The 22,202-nt window shown below is 51.3% G+C and overlaps 8 protein-coding genes across 8 annotated transcripts; 5 read left to right on the top strand and 3 right to left on the bottom strand.

Moving 5' to 3' along the window:
• Window positions 1-728: 728 nt before the first annotated feature.
• LAJ45_06783 (uncharacterized protein) lies at window positions 729-1,717 on the top strand (the record flags this gene model as incomplete). The annotated part of the gene is made up of 2 exons (XM_046116345.1): window positions 729-1,463; window positions 1,529-1,717. 2 exons carry the CDS (start codon window positions 729-731, stop codon window positions 1,715-1,717), a joined length of 924 nt encoding a protein of 307 aa, XP_045970548.1.
• A 4,180-nt stretch (window positions 1,718-5,897) lies between these two features.
• Window positions 5,898-6,620, top strand: LAJ45_06782 (uncharacterized protein; the record flags this gene model as incomplete). The annotated part of the gene is made up of 4 exons (XM_046116344.1): window positions 5,898-5,900; window positions 5,956-6,282; window positions 6,387-6,557; window positions 6,612-6,620. The coding sequence occupies 4 exons, from the start codon at window positions 5,898-5,900 to the stop codon at window positions 6,618-6,620; spliced, it is 510 nt and encodes a 169-aa protein (XP_045970547.1).
• A 503-nt stretch (window positions 6,621-7,123) lies between these two features.
• Window positions 7,124-10,095, bottom strand: LAJ45_06781 (uncharacterized protein; the record flags this gene model as incomplete). Its single annotated transcript, XM_046116343.1, has 7 exons — window positions 7,124-7,426; window positions 7,475-7,944; window positions 8,012-8,547; window positions 9,242-9,267; window positions 9,336-9,422; window positions 9,614-10,009; window positions 10,081-10,095. 7 exons carry the CDS (start codon window positions 10,093-10,095, stop codon window positions 7,124-7,126), a joined length of 1,833 nt encoding a protein of 610 aa, XP_045970546.1.
• Window positions 10,096-10,428: 333 nt separating this feature from the next.
• LAJ45_06780 (uncharacterized protein) lies at window positions 10,429-11,259 on the top strand (the record flags this gene model as incomplete). The annotated part of the gene is made up of 1 exon (XM_046116342.1): window positions 10,429-11,259. One exon carries the CDS (start codon window positions 10,429-10,431, stop codon window positions 11,257-11,259), a length of 831 nt encoding a protein of 276 aa, XP_045970545.1.
• Window positions 11,260-11,733: 474 nt separating this feature from the next.
• LAJ45_06779 (uncharacterized protein) lies at window positions 11,734-12,621 on the top strand (the record flags this gene model as incomplete). Its single annotated transcript, XM_046116341.1, has 4 exons — window positions 11,734-11,752; window positions 11,851-12,028; window positions 12,088-12,508; window positions 12,586-12,621. 4 exons carry the CDS (start codon window positions 11,734-11,736, stop codon window positions 12,619-12,621), a joined length of 654 nt encoding a protein of 217 aa, XP_045970544.1.
• Window positions 12,622-13,156: 535 nt separating this feature from the next.
• Window positions 13,157-14,193, bottom strand: LAJ45_06778 (uncharacterized protein; the record flags this gene model as incomplete). Its single annotated transcript, XM_046116340.1, has 4 exons — window positions 13,157-13,204; window positions 13,259-13,614; window positions 13,679-13,931; window positions 13,990-14,193. The coding sequence occupies 4 exons, from the start codon at window positions 14,191-14,193 to the stop codon at window positions 13,157-13,159; spliced, it is 861 nt and encodes a 286-aa protein (XP_045970543.1).
• Window positions 14,194-16,375: 2,182 nt separating this feature from the next.
• On the top strand, window positions 16,376-18,751 carry LAJ45_06777 (uncharacterized protein; the record flags this gene model as incomplete). The annotated part of the gene is made up of 3 exons (XM_046116339.1): window positions 16,376-16,598; window positions 16,678-17,209; window positions 17,260-18,751. 3 exons carry the CDS (start codon window positions 16,376-16,378, stop codon window positions 18,749-18,751), a joined length of 2,247 nt encoding a protein of 748 aa, XP_045970542.1.
• A 566-nt stretch (window positions 18,752-19,317) lies between these two features.
• Window positions 19,318-20,649, bottom strand: LAJ45_06776 (uncharacterized protein; the record flags this gene model as incomplete). Its single annotated transcript, XM_046116338.1, has 1 exon — window positions 19,318-20,649. One exon carries the CDS (start codon window positions 20,647-20,649, stop codon window positions 19,318-19,320), a length of 1,332 nt encoding a protein of 443 aa, XP_045970541.1.
• Window positions 20,650-22,202: the final 1,553 nt, after the last annotated feature.

Genomic DNA, 22,202 nt, shown 5'->3' with positions numbered 1-22,202 from the left:
GTCTGGGGGGGAAGGGCTTGGTTTGGTTGTAGGTTGAGTTTGTGGTATTTTAGCTTCGTTGGGGGTTTGCTATCAGATTGTGGTCTGGGATAAGAAGGAAGGCAAGGCGGCAGGGATTGGGAGCGAGTGATAGCTGCGGTGGTGACACAGGAAGTGGAGGGGAGAGCCGCAGGTTACCCGGAGGCGGTGACTTTGGAGACTTTGGGTGGGTGGCCTTATGTCTCTGGAATTGGGGGGTTATTGCTGCAGCGGTGTATCCATCTTCTCCCATCGCTCCATTCTGCATTGCACCGACTACAAAGGCAATTCCACTCCCACCGCCGAGATCAGAACCCCGCGTGCGAGAACACGACTGTGGCTGACACCCACCGTGGCGCCCATCTCCCCGTGGCTGTACCTTCACCCAAACAGGCTAGCGGCACTCATTTCCCGTGTAACCCCAGCGCCGTTTACTCTCAAAGTACCCAGAAGCCAGCTCTCAACACCACAAGCAACAATCTCAACACCTACAAATCTCACCTTCAACCCTCACGACACAGGCAACACAGGCAGAGACAACTCGTCCCTCAGTACACAACATATATATATATATATATATATATACCCTCCGAGGCCACGCGCGTCACTACCTCCAACCCACCAGCACCCCCGAAAGCTCACCACCGAGCCCCCAACAACTCAAAACACCCAATTGGCCCCCCCCCCCCCCGTGCCATGTGCGCTGATGCATGAACCCACCCACCGCACCCAGCAGCGGCCCTGTCGCCGGCCCTCCCACTACCACTACCAACCTTACCCCCCGTCCGCCGCTACCAAAACGCTCCACACCCCCGCGCCTCCGCCGCCGCGGCTTCACAATCGGCACTGACTCCTCGTCCTCGTCCTCGTCCTCGCCCTCCTCCTCCAGCGGTAGTCCCGAGCGCACACTCTTTGCTGCGCCGCCCCCGCCGCCGATGATGCAGAGCACGGCGACAACCGCGGCAAGGAAGCAGCGCCGCCGCGGGAGAAGCTTACGGAAGACAGCGCTTCTGCGGCCGGGGAACGGGATGGTGCTTGGCGGGGGCGGTGGGGCGCCGCTGCTACAGCCGCCGCCCGCGAGTACTGGTGGCGGCAGCAGTGTGGGTGGTGGGAGTCTAGCGAGTCGGCGGAGCGCGTCGCCGGGGTTGAAGCTTGCCACTGCGGCGGCGAAGGTGAGTGCTGTATATGACAGTGCTGATGACAGCGAGGGTGGTGGGTTTGGCGGTGTTGGGGGTGGGGGGAGGATGGCGCAGAGGGCGTATCCGGTGAGGGGCAGGTCGGGGAGCGTGGTTGTTGTGATGGCGAGGACGAGGCAGGAGGAGATGGACAGTGCGGCGGATACGGCGTATTGGGGGTGGGTGGTGCTGGGCGCGACGTGGGTCGTGTTTGTGGTTGGCATGGGGAGCGTGTTGGGCGTGTGGGAGTGGGCGTGGGATGTGCCGGGGGTGAGTTTCTTCTTCTTCCTCTTTGATTGTGCGGTGAACTGACGAGGTGTGTGTGGGATTGGTAGAGCCCGTTTGCAAAGGGCCAGCAGGAGCAGTACGAGGGCGCCTTCCCCATCGATGGGTATTATCCCGCGCTCATCATCTTGACGTGTGTCATGGCGTGGGTGTGGGTCGTGGTGGCCTGGGTTGGCATGAAGTATTTTAAGCATGCAAAAATACAGCCGCGGGACGATTTTGTGAATGTTAATGTGTAGTTCTTCTCTTCTTCTTTTTGCTCTTGTGTTTTTTTATGTTTCTGTGTTTTTGCATATGTGTGTTTGCGGCACTTGTTATTTGTGAGATGTGTTTGGTGGTTTGTAAGAGAGGGGGGGGGGGGAAGAGGATTTCTAAGAGTGAGTGTAGTTTGCTCTTTATATACTTCTTTTTGTTGTATCTCGTTTTTAGTTTTGTGGCTCGGACGTGGGTGTAAATAGTACTTATATGTGTGTCGGAGTGTAACTATGTTGGGCCACGAGTGATGGATTATTCATTGTTTTTCTTGTGTTTCAGTGGGGGGGGGGGGGGTTCCCCATGCACGTCCATGTTATGCTCCTATCAATGACTCCTAGAGGGTGTGTTGTAGTTGCAATTAGAACTTGTGCCTATCGTGACGATATTATATTGGATGCATGAGTGGAATTAAGGTAGACCGATATCGATGTTTAAGATCCAAGTACTTATACCGATAGTAGCCCTAGATCTAGCTAGATCTAGTTCCACCACGGTCCCAATTTATATATATATATATACCCCACACCATGTACCACTGACTCCCGCACGCACCGCTCCTCTAGATCTTAAGCTTGTTTTTCGGCGAACCAACGCCAGCTGTACTGTACTGACAATCAGAGACGTCTCCGTAGAGATCGTTCCGTAATAGTAAATTATCTAGCGTTATACACAGTCATCATCATATGGGATAGGATAGGTATAAGTATAAGTACACGCGTGGTCGACTAGAAAAGCCAGCTACATACGTGTATACATGTAGATAGTCATCGAGTGATACCGCATGACGCCATCATCACGGGCGGTCACTCGGACATACGTCTTGGCATCCCCAACCAGCACCTAGCCTGCATGTACAGCGGTAGGTAATAAGTGATGGAACGCCCTGAGATACAGCTATACCTGCAAACACCGTATGTTGGTGGCGTTTTACCCAAAACAGGTATCACTGTGTCTCAGGGCGTTCCATCACTTATTACCTACCGCTGTACCGTGGCGGGCCCGGGGATGTCCGGGGTGGGAGGCGTAGGTACTGCAGGTTGGCCAGATGAAATGTTGAGAGGCCGTAATAGGACAAGTATTTGATAACTGTGCGAGTCTCTTTCGGCGTAGGTATTCTTTGTAATTATCTCATTGGGGTTTCATCAACAGACCTTTGAGAGAAGAAGGCTACGGTGCTAGTAAGTCTCTAATCATTATTAATTGCCCCCAGCTTCTTCTTCTTCTTCTTCTTCTTCTTTATGCTCATCTAGCGCAAGTTAATCTAACGAAGCAGCTTAATACTTATCGTATACGTACTCTATAGTATAATCTTAGCCGGGTCCCGGGAGATTTCTCGAAGGCCTTTCTTACACCGACAACTATCTAGCTGCTCCTCTTGTCAAGGCTACCGTTTCTTTATCAGCATGAAGCCTCGGGCTGAATGGTGGTGGTGGTGTATGAGGCAAAATGGCACTGGCACTAGCTCCTGGAACTGCAAGGCGCCTCTATATCCTGAGCCTAGCACCCAGGACCATCAACAGGCATGGCGAGTGTGGCCTACATAACGGTTAACACTCGCCCCCAGCCGGACGGACGCCGTACGGTTGCGCCAACTTCGACTACAGAAGGGCTAACCAGAAGGTTAGCGGGTTCAACCTAGGGGTGGGGGTTGTATAATCTTTTGGATTGTTTTTGTTTTTGTTTTTGTTTCTGTTTTTTTGTTTTTGCACACTACCACGGCATTGACAATCTGTGTAGTAACCTGGATTAAATCAATTACAAGATCTACATATACGGACAAAGCCCTGCAACAATTCTCATATCTTTGGTGTTTTGTTTCGACCAATGCAAGCCACATGAGAACAAACTGTGCTGCCACGTCTATCAACAATAAAACTGAGGTAAAGGAGGGGAAAAAAAGTTTGTATAGCGGATCTAAGCGGGACTGGAACCCGGTATCCGCTGTCGCCATAAGTTTCCTAAACCGGAGGCACATACCACTATATATACAAACAGAACTGGAAGGACTGCGTGCTGGGGAAGATGGTAAACGCACACGTAGGCATAGTCTCGTATATCAGAACGATGAATATTAACCCTTCTTCTCTTAACTTAATATAAACGCCTCCAACATCCTCCAGGCTCCTTCCTCTGGCGCTAGAGGAGAGGAAGATAACTCGGGCCGGAAACTCTTGGAGGTATATCCTCGGAGTAGCTGTAGCTGTAGTTAGACTCGACCTCGAAACTACATGTACTTTCAGGGGGATAGTAAGGACCATGACGCCATTTAAGGCGGTACATAATATAAGGAACTTCTGAGAATGCCCGACCTGGCATAATTTTGACGGTTTCAAGGCGCAAAGCCCAGCTTCATGGATGTTTCGATCAACTCCATTTAAGAGAACTTGGGGGTTTATTATTTAGGAACAACCTCCTGCCGGAACCTGAGTGCAGGGACAGATTGTCTTTCATTTTACATCTCCAGCTACCAGTACCTAGGAAAAAAGAGCTTGTAAATGAGATCCATGCAAGAGCCATCATCACCCGAGGCTTTATCTTGGGATATCTGGCCTTAAGTTATGCAAATATAAGACATAGTTATGTTAGATTATGCTCATTTGCTCATTTCTCCTGCCTAGAGTGCATAGAAGTGGCCATATACTTCTTGTTTCTATCTATCGCAGATATCCCTCGATACTAGAGCAGCATCCAAATCTGGAGATTCCCTGAGTGTTAGTGAATACAGGTAAATTCACACTGGCAAACGATGTATCTTTTGTCTTTTTCTAACTTGCCTTAGCAGCTCAGTGATCTTCATCACCACAGCGAGTTTTCTTAGATACTTTAAGCTCATGTAGCTTGAGCAGCCCTAGGAATTGTCTCCTTAACTCAAACAGAGAAAGACATATCACTAAAAGGCAGAGGCTGCCCAGGAAGTTGCTTTTCCTTATTGTGAGTAGCTCCCCGGATATTGCTTCCTTGGCCTATGCGGAGAGTACCCCCCTGGACGACCCTCATAGCACAATACACAGTAAAAACTGATGTCTAATCCTGAATTATTCCATAGGGGTATCACTTGCTAGTCGAGTGCTGTTCCTAGTTGTAGGAGCACTGCCGCTGCATAGCTATATCTGTATTAATTACTGTTCTTTTCTCGTGTTTCAATAGGGATTCTGACTTTTTGGTGCTGGTACATACTTGACGTTAGATATTTGTAGCTCCAAGCCCGCGAGCCACTTCGATGAGACAGTCAAACTTTAATGGCATGTCACTTGAAGTTTGAGTCTCTGTACAATGAGCCAGAGACCTTACAGGTTTAAGTTCTTCCGAGACGTAACAGCATCTCCAGACTTGTAAAGTTTTGGAAATAGGTGGCCTGAGGGGAGTATTTGCCGTTGGCTGTCATTTACAGAAGTAACGTTCGTTATAATAGATATATCTCGATTCTCAGATAACAAATTATTATTTCTCGGGATAGCTTCTATTGGGTCTGCGATCCTCGATGCAAAAAGACAGCTATGTCCTGAGCATTCTCGAGGTTGCCAATCAACGACTTTGGAGAGCAGCAGTACCAACGATTTCTTAGGAGTTATGACATAATTTAAAGTCTTGTGGAGGGTATAGTTTATGCCTTGAGGTTAGTCTCTCAAGTCTTTAGAAAAACTAAAACAGCTGGAGTCAAAGGTCGGGTTTATCTTGATCATGACCCGACTTGTGACATGAAAGCCGGTATGATCCTGGCCCTGATTGATATAATGAAGACGCTTATTTACTAATTGAGCTCATATCCAAATGAAAGCTTTTGCGAGAAAGCTGTCATCAAATTCAGTCATAGTTATGCGGATGCTAGCTGTTCATGAATGAACCTGGAACCAACGCTGATTGTAGAGTGTGTTTCGGAAGGTGATGTCTCGGCCACAAAACCCAAACACACCCGACCTGCACAAGGTACTCACTTATGGCCTTTATTTACCACCGTTTTGTAGATTCCCATCTCCTGAATCAAAAAGACTTCAAAGTCACCGATTGGGAATGTTAATATTTAGCTTAGCACTCCGCAACTAACTAGTGGGGTACGCGACACATGGATTAGGGTTGCCAAGGCCCCCCCAACGTCACGCAAAGCTCCGAGTCCTCCTCACCTCGAGCTCACCACGACACCAGCTCACAGCACCAACCCCCACAATGGCATGTTTCCCCCTACTCCATCTAAACTACACCCCAACTAACATCTCCCCCGTAGTCCCAATCATTACGGCCCTACCTCAAGTGCGTGCGGTCGTCGCTGACCGCAGCAATCACACTCTCCAACTTTGCCTCGCAGACGGCCGAACGCCATAACGTGCCCGAGGTGGAGTCCGGAAAGACCCCGGAGGTCCTGCTGAACCCACTCACAATCTCCCGTAATGAGAACGAAAGGGTCCTCATTGAGCCCAGTGTCAACTCCATCCGTGTCAGCATCAAGATCAAGCAGGCGGATGAGATTGAGCATATCCTGGTGCACAAGTTCACGAGGTTCCTGACACAGAGGGCGGAGAACTTCTTTATCCTGAGGAGGAAGCCTGTTAAGGTCTGTTTTGTTATTTAGGAGCAGATGATAGGAAGGGGGAGGGGCTCTGCTCCTCCCCCCCCCCCCCCCCCGCATTCAAGGAGACACGGGCTAACGAGCAATAGGGATACGACATCTCCTTCCTGATTACAAACTTCCACACGGAAGCTATGTTGAAGCACAAGCTTGTCGATTTTATCATCCACTTTATGGAGGAGGTCGATAAGGAGATCTCCGAGATGAAGCTCTTTCTCAATGCCAGAGCCCGTTTCGTCGCCGAAGCTTTCTTGACCCCTGTACGACCCCTGGACCCCTCTTCCCCTGCCCCCGTGCTGACGAGTACACTGCAGTTCGATTAAATAACCCCTTTGTGACGAAATCGGTTCATTTCTTTTCTCTACAAACTAGAATGCGTGCGAAGAAAACAAAGCGGGATATTCGGTTTGGTGTAGTTGCCAAGGGAGCTGTGTTGAGTGAAGATAAAAAGATACCAAGAACAGGTTACAAAGTAACGTTTATTTTACCACCGCAAGGACCTTAAAGAGGAATAACAAGAAGAAAAAAGAGACGTGTGATGCAGATATAATAGATATAAAAACAAACAAATAAAGCGTGCACCGATCGTCCCCCGCGGGTCTACAAAGACCCGTCAACCAAAAAAGAGAGCTTTCTTTCTGGGAAAAGCCATCATCTCCTACCAAACTATGTAATCCCCTTAAACACCAACGCCATCCATCCATTTTTCGAACCTGAAAAAGAAAAGTAATAAATAATAAAAAAGGCCGCAATATCACCTTGAATGCTCCACACAGATTAGACATTAAATTTAGTGCCTCACCCGCTTAAGTTATCATGGCTGTTCTCATGATTTCTCGGCGTCATCTCGCTCCTTCCCAACAAACATATCCTTGGTCTTTGGCTTCTTCTTGCCCTTACCAAAGTACAAAGACTTCAGCCTCTGTAGCCTTTTAAGCTTGCTATCATCCTCCGCATCCCTTTCTGCGGGAGTTGCAGATCTCTCCTCTCTTTCTTGTGGTGCAGAGCTGACGGTACTATACGTGCTCAGCGCGCTTGATGCAGGCTTAGGATTTTGTTGCAAGACTTGCAAAAGCATTTTCCAGCCTTCCTCCTTCCCTTGAGAGGCGGCATTGATCCATGGGCAGTACTACTCACATCAGCAAACGCCCGCTATCAATTGAGTTCCAAAACATACCTCACGATGCTCTCCAATCACATCCAGTCTGCTAACACTTGCTTCCTCCTCCCCATCATCGGAGTCCACGTCCATGATATCATCTGCCTTGGCCTTCTTCCTGAACAGCCACAGCCCCAATCGTCTAAAGCAAGCTGAGCAAGTAACCAAGCTTGCAATCCCCGGGTCTTCGTTCTGCCATCCAAAGAGCGCTAGTATAACTGCCGACTCAAAGATCGGCCCGTTATCCGTATCCTCGGAAGAGTGCTTGATCGAGCAGAGGTCGAGCTCAGGGTGCGATAGTGACGGGGGGATCTCATTGCGCACTCGGAGGAGTGAGGTATATCGTTCCGTGAATGCTGGGCGGGAAACAGTAGGGTTGGCAAGCTGAAGGCGGTAGATTGTTTCGTCACAGCCGCGCTTCTTCCAGAGGCAAGAGTCTTCGTGTTCGCTGATGATCATAGTTCCGTAGCGTTCGACAATTGCTCTAGCTATCTGGAAGTTAGCAGAGCTGTATTATAGCAGGCCAGAGTCATATGCAGGCGGGGCCGGACTCACCCGTATCAGGATCTACCTCTTCGTCCACCTCGACCTTGACTACCATTTCTTTCTTGCACACCGTGCACCTGACCCTATTCTTCTCCGTGCAGACCCATCCTCTCTTTGCCCACACGACCTCATTCACAAGAGCTGGCTTCGCACTCCATTTATCCACGCTATAGCTCCTCAGGCGCTCCAAGAACGCCGCTCTATCCCATGGCGCATACGCAGGAGTCTGCAATGGCTCGTTAAGGTTGCTATGGGTGTGGCTGTTCTTAAGAGGCGAGCCCACGAGCGCTGAGCTAGCTGATACCGTGCTCTTTACAGATCCCCCGGGGCTGACAGCGCGGATGCTCGGGCGGGAACGGCTCGGGAGCCCGATCTTGCGCTTCTTGTGCGCGTCTGCGAGGTCCGAGGGGATTCCGGAGGTGGTATGCTCGGTGGTTCTACCGGAGGTGCAGGAGGGGCGGCAGGTGGGGGCCCATTTATAAGGTTGTGTAGCTTGCGCTTCGTGGAGTAAAGCATTTGGGGGTGGGGAATTGAGGAGTCTACTACTATGAAGGTTGTAAACTGTCGGTTGTGAAACGGGATTCGAGTGGGTAGGGTAGGAAGGGATGGGGGATTAAAGGGGAGAGGGCTATATGTGCACGTTATATGGGGCAGGGTGTGGCTATTGTTATTGTTGTTGGAGAATGTTTTGGTTTTGGGGCGGTGTGGAGAGAGCTTGTGATTAAAGTGAAGTCATGTTTACTTTCCATGTTTTCTTTTTTCCCTTTTTCCATTTGGCCCATGCAGGTGTCTCTGAAGGAGTCCTTGGCGGTGCGTGCACAGCTGTCTTGGCATTCCAACAACTGAGGGATGGGGAGCGTGGGGAGGGAAGACGAGCATGCAATGGGCGGATAGGGGAACGCGTTACAGCTACGAGACATCGTTACATGTATGTGCCTATTCTTCACAGCAAGATCGAGAAGGTACTCTAGAACGTGACCGGTTTGACAGCTGCAGCAGGCATACATGTATGTATGTAGCTCCAATTCTGTCTGTCTGTCATGTTCTCTGGGAACGTTTCAATAAAGGATGGGCCCCCGCATGCATTGACAGGCCACACTGGTACAATTTAATGCAAATGCACGACTTTAATTCTAAAAAAATCCCCACCTGTTTCTGCTCCTTCCCTTAATCTTATCAACAAACTACGATATAGGGTACTACAAATGATTTTGGGTTTCGGTCGATTTGGCTGTTTACATGAGAGCAAGGTCTCCGAATTTCTCCTGCAGTGGGTGTCAGTGATCAAGAGTCGGGAAATAATATCATTGTAACGCAGGAAGTAAGCTCATACCCTGTAACCAGGCACCATCCATCGGCCCTTGGAAACCATCTGTTCGGTGCGAGCATCGATGTCGGGGCGAGCCTTGGCAATGTCGTCCTATAGGAATAAATGATCAGCTACGTTCCTGAAGGTGGGTCGGAGAGTACAGAAAGGGTGCCATTGAAGATGAATATATCCGGAAGTAGTCGGTAAAAGGATGTAGCTCCGTAGACCAATCTTCCTCTCAAACTTTCCCATCTTATTCCTTTCATAGCACCCTATCCAATCCCCTGCATCCGTATACATACCACAGTCAAGTCATCGAATGGCCTGGCCTCCTCAATGTTCTTCAAAGTCTTCTGCAAGTCCGCAAGCTCCGCATCAACCTTGCCCTTGGTGGCCTGGGCATTCTGGATAGCCTGGGCCTCGAAAGCCTCGATGGTCTTCAACTGCTTGGTAACATCGACGGTGACGGGCTTGAAAGTCTTGTAGGCCCTCTCAATCTCGTCAACGACGGCCTGGTTCTTGAGGATAGCGCGGTAGTGGGCGATATCCAATTCCTGGGGCAGGGCACTGAGAACGACGAGCTTGCGGCGGGCCTCCTCGTTGCGCTTCTTGAAGGCCTGGAGGGAGGCGACGGTCTGACCCTTTAGGCCGAGGGAGGAGGTAATCTTGGCCCACTCGATCTTGAGGGCGGCGCTTCTCTGCGGGGTGGGGTGTTAGACATTGGGACGGGATTGAGAGGTGAGATTTGATGATTTGGAGGTCTACTTACTGCGGGAGCAGACATGGTGACGGTGGGGGTGAGAGGAGATGAATTGATACGCGGGGAAGCGGGTATTCGGGGGTGCGGTGATGATTGAAGACTTCTTTCTTGTTACCGGGCGATGATGGAGGTCTGAAAACCACCCGGGATGAAACGAAAAGCAGCAGCCGACTTAGTCAGCACGGCGGTTTCGTGGGGTTCTGGACGCCAAGGCTTTTGGGAGGGCTGCCGAAGTGAAATTTCCCAACGTCAAGCAATTCGGATCGCCGAATATCAAACCAATCCCACGAGATCGAAAAACAGCTACGAGGACGGAAGGAAGGACGGAAGGGTTGTCCCCTCAATTACACCAGAATAATGCCTCTCGCTCCCCTCCGAACTGGGCTTTCCTGCGCAAGCCGCAGAGCCTTCTCAACCACACCGCGGGCGTTCAACATATCCCCCGAGTCCCCTTCCTACATTGAGATCCCACGCCCACCACAAATTCGCTCAATCCAGCCTCCCCGCAAAAAGGGAAAACTCCCACACCCAAAATCTCTCCCATTGGACCTCGACGCTACCCCCGCCACACCAGAGCCCTCCCCGGAGCAGAGGTCTCTCGAGGGTGTTAGCGAGGAGACCAAAGCATACATCAAGTGGAAGAGTGCTCTCGCCGAAAACCGTCGTCGCAATCTACGTGAAGGTGTTGCAGAGCTCCAGCTACGTCAGAAGAACCAGGCAGCCCACCGCGCAAAGGTGCTCAAGAAGCGGACTGAGGAGCGTGAAGAAAAACTGAACGCGAAGCAACGGGAGGATGTGAGGTTGACACTGCCATCGGTACTGTCAACTCTGCGTCTCGATGATGGGTCTACTATGCAGCGGATTACCCAGGAGAGGCTGGCTGAGAAGAGCGCGCTCAGGGAGGCGAAGGAGGCAGCCAAGGCAGCGGCTAGGATCGAGAGCTTCCACAATCTGTACCTGAACGCCAAGGACTTTATCATAACGGAGAAACAGCTGGACGAGGCAATTGAGAAGGAATTCGGGCCGATGGATCATCTCTACAAGTCATTGCCACCAACAGTGGAGGATATGCTGCTCCAGGTCTCGAACATTCACGGCGAATTTGCTAAGAACCCGAAGATGATGGAGATTGCTGGAGCGCTTACGGGGGCAAAGCTGGCGCAGGAGAAGAAGGGGTCAAGGATATAAGCGCATTTGGAGCTGATAACGATGACGATTCGTTAGTTAACCGGACCTTCTAACCGCCTCGAGGGCTTTGGGTATGAGGATATCAAAAAGCTGGTAGTGTAATAATAGATTGGGGATTAGAGCAATATTCGGTTTGAGAATTGTTCATGCTTGTGTATATATTATTCATGCCATTCGATTTGTATGCTCAGAAACGTGTATTAGTGGTCTTTGCATGAACCTCTTTCCCCACAGAAAATCACTCGATCCATGGGTGGTGATAATCCATGACCGGCCTAGCTGACCATTACCCGGGTCTTAGTCAGCGTGACTGTCAATGCTGTCTCTATGCCAAGAGACCCAAGACTTCGCTCGCACACAAACCGACCGATTCTGCCCAATATCGCCACGCTCAATCGAGATTAATCAAACCTCAACAACCACCACGCAAATTCCTCACCAAACGTAATTTTTCGCTTGGAAGACTGACCCAAAATGTCTAAAATCACAGTCGGTATGTCGCCCAAATCGTTCACGGCGAAAAAAACGCTTCTTTTCACTTTTCATGATGGAATTGGGGTCACTAATGAGTTTTCTTGCATGGAATTACAGCCGGAGTCCGTGGTAACGTCAAGGAGTTGTTGGACTACTCCAACAATGAGAAGAAGCGCAACTTCCTCGAGACCGTCGAGCTCCAGATTGGTCTCAAGAACTACGATCCCCAGAGAGACAAGCGTTTCTCCGGAACCGTCAAGCTCCCCCAGATCCCCAGGCCCAACATGTCCATCTGGTATGTCAATTTCGACGCTCAAAACGCAAGCCAAGGCGGCCAACTAACTGGGTTACTAGCATTCTCGGAGACCAGCACGATATCGATCGTGCCAAGCACCACTCCTTCGAGTCCATGTCTGTTGATGACTTGAAGAAGCTCAACAAGAACAAGAAGCTCATCAAGAAGCTTGCTCGCAAGTACGATGCCTTCATCGCCTCTGAGCAGCTCATCAAGCAGATTCCCCGTCTCCTCGGACCCGGTCTCTCCAAGGCCGGAAAGTTCCCTACCCCGGTCTCCCACGCCGAGGACCTTGCCGCTAAGGTCACCGACGTCAAGAGCACCATCAAGTTCCAGCTCAAGAAGGTTCTTTGCTTGGGTGTCGCTATCGGAAATGTTGGCATGACTGAGGACCACTTGATCGGAAACATCATGTTGGCCATCAACTACCTTGTCTCTTTGTTGAAGAAGGGATGGCAGAACGTTGGAAGCCTGACTATCGTAAGGATTTCCCCCTCGTTTTTCTCAGATCTATGTTGGTGGGGTGGTGGCTAATTGTGTTTTTTTCTGCCGTATAGAAAGCTTCCATGTCTCCCCCTAAGCGCCTTTACTAGAGTGTTTGTTTCCTTGTCTTGATGGCGCTAGGCTGGTTTGCATGATTTGAGTCTCTTTTTGTTCAAAAATGGGTTTCCTGGGGAATACCTTTCTTTTTTTTCCATTTATGGGTCGTCATGTAAGCTGATAACGCAATAAGGATAGAAACAAAAACAAAAGCTATTGGTCAAACATCTCTTTCGTGCTCTTAGTGATGTCAATAAACGTGAAGTGAACGGCAGTAGTCAATTTTTATTTGCACATACCAGACTATCAAGGACGATGGCTTCTAAAACTCACCAATGGTTAACAGTTTTTTTATTACAGCACGTTCAACTAGATCATTGCTCAGACCCAATAGAACCATTCTAGTATCAATGATAACTTGGTAGTGTACAAAAAGCATTCATAAAAGAGAAAAAAGAGAAAAAAGAGAAACCCTGCCATCATCTGTGATGTTAATATTCCCATTACGCCGCAACTTAATGCAACAAAAAAAGTGTATAGAAATTCCTCCACCAAGTACCCATTCTATCCCGCTCACCAATGGCATCTCTAAACCATAGTTCCTCTCTCGAAACTGTCCCTGATTTCCCCAGTATACTGTACACCAGTCAGTACCATCTCTACAAACCAAGAAAGAGCTACAAAACCTACCTTGTTGTAATACCTCGCCAGCTTCTGGTTGAACTGCTTATTCTTGTCATTGATATATGTGACGTCCTCCTCGTCACCACCCTTACGTCTCGCCATGCGTGCATCCTCCGCCTTCCGCAGATCGCCCACTAAACGGTCAACGGCCTGCTTACTCGGCTTGTTCTCGATAAAGCCCAGCGAGTCCGCATCCGCATAAAACTCGCCATCCCGATCAATGGCAATCAGCTCCCCATCCTCCGTCTCGACGATCGTCCCATCACGCACAAGCTTCGCCTTGTCGGCCGCATACGACTCCATATCCGGCTTCAGTTCGCGGATCTGCTTCTTATAGATCTTCCTGGCCGTCTGTGTATAATCTGCGCCGCCACCGCCGTTAGCACCCGCCCCCAACTACCACCACTAATATCAAAGAGGACTAACCTTGGAACGCAACATCCTCAACATGCTTCTTCTTCTTCTCGACCCGGCGGTCCCACCGCTCACTCTCCTCAACAGTCCAATCCCACGCCCTCTTGCGCTCAAAGTCCTCGCCCTCGTCCTCGGCGTCGGCCTTGGCGAGCTTAAACTCTGCCTCGGCGCGTCGGCGGTTCAGGCGCGATGTCTCGGAGGGGTCGATAGCCTGGCGGCGGCGCTCGGCGTAGACTTCCTTGCGGTTTACTTCTGCGGATTTTTTCTGCGGTTGGGTTGGTTAGCCGGTGGGTTTGGGAGAAGGGGGGTACAGGGAGAGGTACGGCGCGGCCCTTGAGAGCTTTCCAGCGCTCGAAGCGGTCTTGCGTCTTGTTATCGGGGGCGCCGTCAGCTGCTTGGGTCGTGGTGGTGGTGGTGTCGCCGGGAGGTGAGGTGTCGGTGCTGGATTCGACTTGGTTCAGTTTTGAGCGGCGGGGCTCCTGGTCAGCGGCGGAGGATTCACCTGACGGGGCTTTTCTCTTAGGCATTATTTCTGTGATTTGTGGGTGTTTGATGTGGGGTTTTTGTGGTTTTTGTGTTGAAGGTAGGGGTTGATAGTGGTTGTGATGGTGATGCGAGAGCTGGGGAGGTCGAACGCCTGTTTTTGTGTTTAGCGTTGGCGATGAAGAATCTTATCTTATCTCATCAGATGGGTCAATGATTGACTTGCAGGTAATGATCACGTTACAGCTTGCTGAGTGAACAACAGAATATCTAATCAAGTATTAGGTCATCAATCTACTTCAATTATTAAGAATTCTTTGATTGAGGCTCTCAGAAGGTTAAGCTCAAGCATAAGCATATCTACTATACTCTAAAAGAATATGGTCTAAACGTTAACAAGTTTCGCGCGCTAAACTAGCCGAATCCTACGTAGATCCCATTGGCCCTGACCATGGGGGAAGGAGAATTAAGAGGGAGATGCAAATTATGGACGAGCTGCTAATTAGGATAATCAAGCTGGCGGCAATAAATTTTGAAAAAAATAAAACTTTTACAAAAAGTGATGCTGTGGTCATATACCTCCACGGGGGTATGGGCCCAACTAGCAGCTCCATTTCCCGCTACCAATATACATCCCCAGCATCACTCCCACCCCCGGAGTTGAACCCATGACCTCCGGACGGTCATAGTGGCTCAACACACGCGGTGTAGCAAGACGAGGCGTCTACCACTAGACTACCTCGCCCACACAACTGTCAAAGGCCGGGAAGTAATACTCAAGGGAGTGAGGGCAGAGCGGGCTAGGGAGACACACCTAACCCTGCAATCATAATCTGCCACGAACCCACTGGGTTACCCCTTGTATGTAAATAATATACAATATTTAGTGGACCGGTAGCACATAGAACTAGAATGCTTCTGGCATAACTTACATACCGCAGCAACTTCTCTCAGAAGACTATTACATAAGACGTCGACATTGCCCCTAACAGCGAACATGAGGGAAGATTGGAGGGCCCTTTCAAGACAAATGAACAAATAGGAGAATCCCAACGTGCTATACTGTGACCGTCCACTGAGGCAAATTATTGCGGTAAATGTATTATAATGACCCGCCTCCCGCGCCGGTGGACGCTGTCTGATAGCAGAATATGAACCCATACATGCGGTTTTGAGGTCCTGAGCCCAGTTTTATATTCTTCGGTGGTGGTCCCCCTTCCCCCACATGTGGCATGATAGGGCATGTACACTCCTTAGAAGTTTCTCTACGGGGGGAAAGTATCGAGACTTCTAGAGCAGTATCAAGACTTCGAATATTTCACCCGCATGTCATCGTCTCGTGCCCATCACAAATAGTAGATATAGATAATGAGATATACAGGAGAGTGTAGGATTATTTCAGTCATTAGAGCAGACAGAACCTGCCATTTATGAACTACATCGCATTTTGTTCCGATCACCACCACCGCTTGGATAGCCTTCAAAAACAAGGACGGAATCCAAGCAAAGGGGCTGGGGACGAGCCTAGGTGCGTGAAAGCGATATTTCATTCGGCATTCATACTACAGCACTATTAAAAATGTTAGGGGTCGTAAACTGCTGCGGGACTATTAGGGAATAGGAATGCCAGACTACTAGCGATACTCAACCGCCAGCGGCGATTGTGGGAATCGCTCTGCAGATCTACCAACGCTTGCCTGCGTATAGCTAACAATGGTCGGATACTCTAGTTGATATTCGCTGGCTCTAAAGAGCCATAATGATGCAGATGTATGTAGTTGGTCAGATGATACCCCCCCCCACCATCATCAGCGCGAGTGCTTCCAATCAACAGCTTCTGATTATAAATCACAAAAGCCAGATACCGCCGACGGCAACAGTGAAGATTATAGCAGAGGTGACAGTTGGTCGAACCTATACAATTGTTAGTCCAAACGTCGTAACTATTATCCACTAACAAATCACAGATAAGCCCCATTAAACCGTTCTCAGCAGTACACAAATACTCGGATACTTATTTCTGCGACCTTACTTGAGTTTGGAGTGGTTGCAAAGAAGAAAACCATAAAAATCACCACGCATCACTCGCCAGCGCCAAGATTTCCGCCAAGACACACTAGCGGCTCCAAAAGTTTTCGCCAGAAGAAAAACCTCGAGATTCCTGACCTCGCGCCTATCACCACACACCCCCACAGCACGAATTGCGGACATTCACACAACACCACAATGTCCCTCAAAGTCACCCAGCAAAATGGGATCTCGGTGTACACCATCAGCGGCTCCAACACCGGCCGCTCGCTGCCCGACTGGCTTGCGCGCAAACGGAAGAGGTCGCTCAAGAATGACGAGGCCTACATGAACCGCATTGAACTGATTCAGGACTTTGAGTTCGAGGAGGCAAGTCAATGCATCAAGGTCTCGGAGGATGGGGAGTATGCTATGGCGACTGGTTAGTGAATTTTTATACATCTCCCGGGAGAGATGTAGATATGGACTTAGAGATACAAGAGCTGACGCTGTACTGGCAGGAACCTACAAACCCCAACAGCACATCTACCACCTCCCCTCATCAGCATTGAAATACGCCCGCCACACCTCCTCCCTAAATATCAAGTTCATCCTCCTATCGACCGACTATACAAAATCCCTTCATCTACAGACCGACCGCTCCCTCGAGTTCCACACGGCAATGGGCTGTCACCACACTACTCGTATCCCCCGCTACGGCCGCGACCTTGCCTATCTAAAGCCTTTTGCGCATGTAATTGTCCCTGCCGAAGGCAAAGAAGTCTTCCGTCTCGACCTCGAAGGCGGCCGCTTCCTGAAACCTTTCGAGCTCGGCGGCTACGACGACATCGACGCAACCGTCAACTCCGTCGAGTGCGTGGGTGTCGCCGACGGCAGCCACGGCCTCATGGCCTTTGGGACCGACCTAGGCACCACAGAGTTCTGGGACCCGCGTAGCCGGAACCGCATTGGCGTGCTATCCCCGCCACCAAAAACTAGCATCTACAACAACGTGCTCGGGGAAGCCGCCACCCCCGGTGTCACAGCTGTCGAGTTTGCGTCCAATGGTCTCACTCTTGCTACCGGAAACGCAGCCGGGATAGTGACACTATACGATTTGCGTTCGCCGACCCCACTGCTGTCGAAAGACCAAGGATACGGCTTCCCAATCCAAAACCTGGCTTTCCTACACTCCTCGACCAACCGCGCATCCGGCCTCGAGAACGCCTACGAGTCCACCTCAACCCCAAGGTCCTCTCCTCCTGCAAGCGTATCATCAAGATCTGGGATGCGACCAACGGCAAGCCCTGGACCTCGATCGAGCCCTCCGTAGACCTCAACGACGTCTGTGTCGTACCCAACTCCGGCATGATCCTCACCGCCAACGAAGGCCGCGAGATGCACTCCTTCCTGATCCCCGCACTCGGCCCCTCCCCCTGGTGGTGCGCCCACCTCGACACCCAGATCGAGCAGCTCGCCGACCGCTTCATCAACGACCCCGATGCCTACGTCACCGGCGCCGCCCCCAACGAAATCGTCACATACGACAACTACAAGTTCCTTACCAAAGCCGAGCTCACAAACCTCAACCTCGACCACCTCCTCGGCGGCAACACCCAGAAGGGCGGAAGTCTCATCAGGCCATACATGCACGGTTACTTCATCGACCAGCGCCTCTACGACGAGGCGCGCCTCATCGCCGACCCCTTCGAGTGGGAGCGCGAGCGCACCCGCATGGTCAAAGACAAGATCGACAAGGAGCGCGAGTCCCGCATCCGCTCCACCGGCAAGGGCCCAAAAGTCAAGATCAACAAGCGCCTCGCCGAGCGTCTCGCCACCCTCGAACAGAAGCTGGAGCGCACCCGCAAGCGGGAAGGCGCCGGCTCCGACGACGAGGAGGCAGCAGACGAAGAGGCAGCAGCAGCACCGAGAGACGAAAAGAAGGTCCTCAAGGACGACCGTTTCAACAAGCTCTTCCAGAACCCCGACTTCGAGGTCGACGAAAACACCCTCGAGTTCCAACAACTCAACCCCTCTACCAAGCCCCGCGGCCGCACCGCTGCCGAGGAAGAAGACGACTCGGACGCCGCCGCACCACGCCCCAAGGGCCTCAATCTCGACTCGGACTCGTCCTCCTCGGAATCCGACTCGGAGCCAGACTCGGACGACGGGAAGCAGCACAACCAGAAATCCGCGCGCAGCAAGAAGGCACACCAGAAGAAGGCGGCCAAGGCGGAGCCCGAGATGCGCATCTCAACCTCGTCGTACAAGAAGAGCGGTCACGACACGCGGGGCTACCCCTCCTCGGGCGTGCAGAAACGTCTCAACAAAGAGAGGTCCTTCGGCGCGCGTGCGGCCTCGGGCGAGGGTGCTGGCGGGCGGGTCAAGCGTGGTGGGCCCGCGCAGATTATGGGCGATCGGGAGATCTCGTTCTTTGCCAGTGGGTCTAAGCGGGGTGGTGCTGAAGGTGGTAGAGGTGGTAGAGGTGGCAGAGGTGGTAGAGGCGGAAGAGGTGGTGCTAGCGGAGGAAGGGATCCGAAGGAGAGGAGGAGTGCCAGTGGGAATGCGTTTAGGAGAGACGGGGTCGCAAAGTAACTTAATGTAAAAACAAGTAGCAGCAGCAGGTGGACTTGAAAAGAATGAAAAGGCGGGTGTTTTGTATATAATTTTTCTTTTTTTCTTTTTTCTGTCTGTCTAGCAAGGGGGGGAGGCATGAACTACCCTGGGCGTTATATGGGGATTTCTTCTTTTTTTGGTCTTTTAAAAGTTTGCTCTTTTTGTATTTATACCTACTGTAGCTAGCTAGAAGCCACCTGCTTAGTGGAGAGCCGGTAGTTGTCTGGAATCTTACTTTGAGTATAGCTAGAATTGTGATTTCTTTTATACTGACCTTCTAAAGTAAAACTTGAGGTCCTCAGTTGAATCGAGCTCTGGGGAGATCCATTCCAGTGTTTAGAGAGCTCGGGCATGATTCATAACATCGTGATATTGTTTGCTACATATTTATATACATTACAAGAGATCCAGAAACTAAACTAAGAGTATTATAAACTACTCGTACCTATCATACATACATACATAGTCATACACCTCCTCGTCCCCTCCGCTCCATGAATTACCATAACCTACATCATAAACTAAAACCACTACTACTAATATCATCAACACATAAAGCACAGGAACGAGCGCGTCTTCCTATACCTCCTCAGGACAACATCCTGTCTATCTCTACACCACCGCCTCAGCTTCCATCCCATATACAGCCTCTGCCTCTCCCTCCTAAGGGCGCCACGGCTCCTCGACTCCCAGTACCTCACCCCGTACCAGAGGTAGTTCTCAGACAGTACCTTTACCAGGTCGTCGTCGCCCAGGGCCTGCGCAAGGTTATACACGCTCTCCCCACACCTATCCGGGATAGTCGGGTCAGCACCGGCCTCCAGAAGCAGCCTCAAGATTTTTTTCCGCTCCTCAGGCCAGCAGCGGTATGGCCTGATCTCATCACGGAGCACAAGGAAGTGCAGCAGCGTGCGGCCGCTCCACTGCTTAAACACCCCCGAACCAATTAGATTAGTGTCCGCACCGCGGTCTAGCAGCAGTGCGACCATGGCCTCATGGCCAAACATGACGGCCCCAAAGAGTGGATGCCACCCGCCGCCGTCAGCCATGTCCACGTCGGCGCCCTTCTCCAGCAGCAGGCGCACGATGCTCTCATGGCCCATCTGCGCGGCTAGGTGCAGCTCCGTCTTGTTATCGTACGTAGCCACTGTCCCGACCTCTGCCCCGCTGTGGAGCAGCAGCTCCACGATCTCCTTGTGGCCCAGATATGCGGCGAGGTGCAGCGGCGCGACATTGAACTCGCCGGGGGCGAAATGCCGCCTGTAGATCCTCCTGTTTGGGCCGCGCTCATCGGTCTCCAGGCTGTACGCGTCGTGGTCCCGGTAGCCCCAGCGGTTGAGCGAGATGTGGATGCGCGCATTGACGTCGATACCGGGGCGAGCCAGGAGCATGCGCACGAGGCGGTAGTGACCCTGCAACACGCCCCAGTGCAGCGCCGGGAAGGTGCCGTGGAAGGTTCCGTGTGTGAGGGCGGGGAGCAGCGCGCGCGGAGATGCCCGCCCCTCCCAGAGCCGAGTCAGTTGGATGCCGGGGCCGATTGAGAGGATGCGGTCGACGGCCTCGTCGGCGCACCGCATGGGCGCGCTGTAGATGACGCGGATGCCAAAGTCGCCGATTCGGTCGCGGATGTGGCCGAGAACCATCAGCGGCGGGCCGGATTCGAGGATCAGGCGGATCAGGGGCCGGTTCCCGACGGCAGCCGCGTAGAAGAGTGCTGTCATGGCATGCTCCTTTTGGATGGCATAGCGCAGGAGGGAGGGCGCGAGGAGGTGGCAGAAGCGGCGGTTGGTGAATACTAGGCAGCAGAGGTCGCGCGCGGAGGTGAGAGACTCGACGATCAGGAGGAGCAGCTCGTTGGGGAGTGAGAGGAGTGACATGGCGGGGAGAGGGAGGGAGGTGAGTGCCGGGGAGAGATGCCGTCGAGAGGACCGTAGCCAGTCAGTTAATTAGACTTTAGTGCTAATATTTAATTAGTGGTGCTCCACATATGTCGAGAATATGAAGTATGGAGATGCTGTTGGCTGAGCACTGTTCACCTGTTGGATGTTGGGAGGAGGCGCCAAGACTACGTGATCTTATCTGCCCCCCTCCCGGCAGCGATCATCCCATTTCGTGAGGTTTGGTGATATTACCCCTGGACGCGGCAGGAGTGGACTGTGTCCCAAGACCGGCGCGAGTTATGTCTTGCATCACAACAGAGTATGGCACATAGTTGTACAAATAGCGATGCTTGAGCTACATCCCGGCCGTGGATCCTGGACCCTAGAACCCCACAGTAATAAATAATAGGGTATTCTACATGGGCCTGCAATAATAAGGACCAGAGCTCCTATGTATGGCTGTTCTCGTGTGGCGAAGGTTGAAGCAGCAAGCCCAGGATTATGAACCCAAACAAACGTGTTTCAACGGCGAGTGATGTGTCATGATGGACCACTGCACACGCAGACGTCGAATGCAGGTACCCGCGGAGAGCAGCTAGCCCAAATGGTAGAGGGGATAAGTAGTACCAGTTGCTGAACGGTTGGCCAAAAGGGATTTGAGGCTATGTACTTTACATAGGAGCCCATAACCGAATGATAATTCATGACCAAGTAGTAAAGTTCCTATTGGGCCCGACCGCGTCAAGGGAGATTGGTTTTTCCTCATAGATAAAGTAATAAACTCCGTTCTATGCTCTCTTTTCGAGCCGTATTTCTGATCCGCAGCCCATGAAGGCGTTCGAGATAACTCAGATAATGTGCAATAGTCCATCTAGAAGAACCGACCGGCCACTAGATAGGGATTAACGAGCTTATCTGCATGTGTGTGAAAGTATCTAACCTTCAAGTAAGAAGGTCAGGACCACAAATAGGCCGTCTCGGTCAATATCTTAGCGCTCGAGCTTCGACCCGTGCCATACGTGCGCCTCCATGCTTCTTTCCCAGGAGTTAAAGTGCCAGCCCCCGGTAGCTCGAGATACTGACATTACCGCAGCATGGTTCTTTGAATCCTAGTCCCACACGCCGATGTTTCAAAGCACCCTGTTTCTTCGAGTCTCGGTATGCAGCGGGCGTAACAAATTGGAGCCTTGTATTGAGTTGTTTTGTCGATTGATAGGTAGGTTAGATAGGACATGACTAACTAGATGCTTTTCCGTTGATTAATCGAGCTATTTCATCGTGTAGCTAAAGCCTCTAAGACATAGTTATACTCAAGAGCTGAGGAAGAGGAGGAGGATGAGGAGGCCACAGCCATAAATGTAGTTTACCCCTATACTTTACAGGGGGTTGTTGCTGGTTCCGACTCGAGCTTCACAGCTGGTAGGGCTGAGGGTCGGTGGAATCGGTGGTTGGGAGCTAGCTCACTAACATGAATACCTTCTCCTAGTACCTACCGGTAGTGAATATTACACACCTAACCCTGTGCCGCCAAGGCCAACACAGTTATCGGC

This window comes from Morchella importuna, assembly GCF_003444635.1.
Source record: "Morchella importuna strain M04M26 chromosome Unknown Morimp01GS020, whole genome shotgun sequence".
NCBI lineage: Eukaryota > Fungi > Ascomycota > Pezizomycetes > Pezizales > Morchellaceae > Morchella > Morchella importuna.
This window is presented reverse-complemented; position numbering and strand designations above follow the sequence as displayed.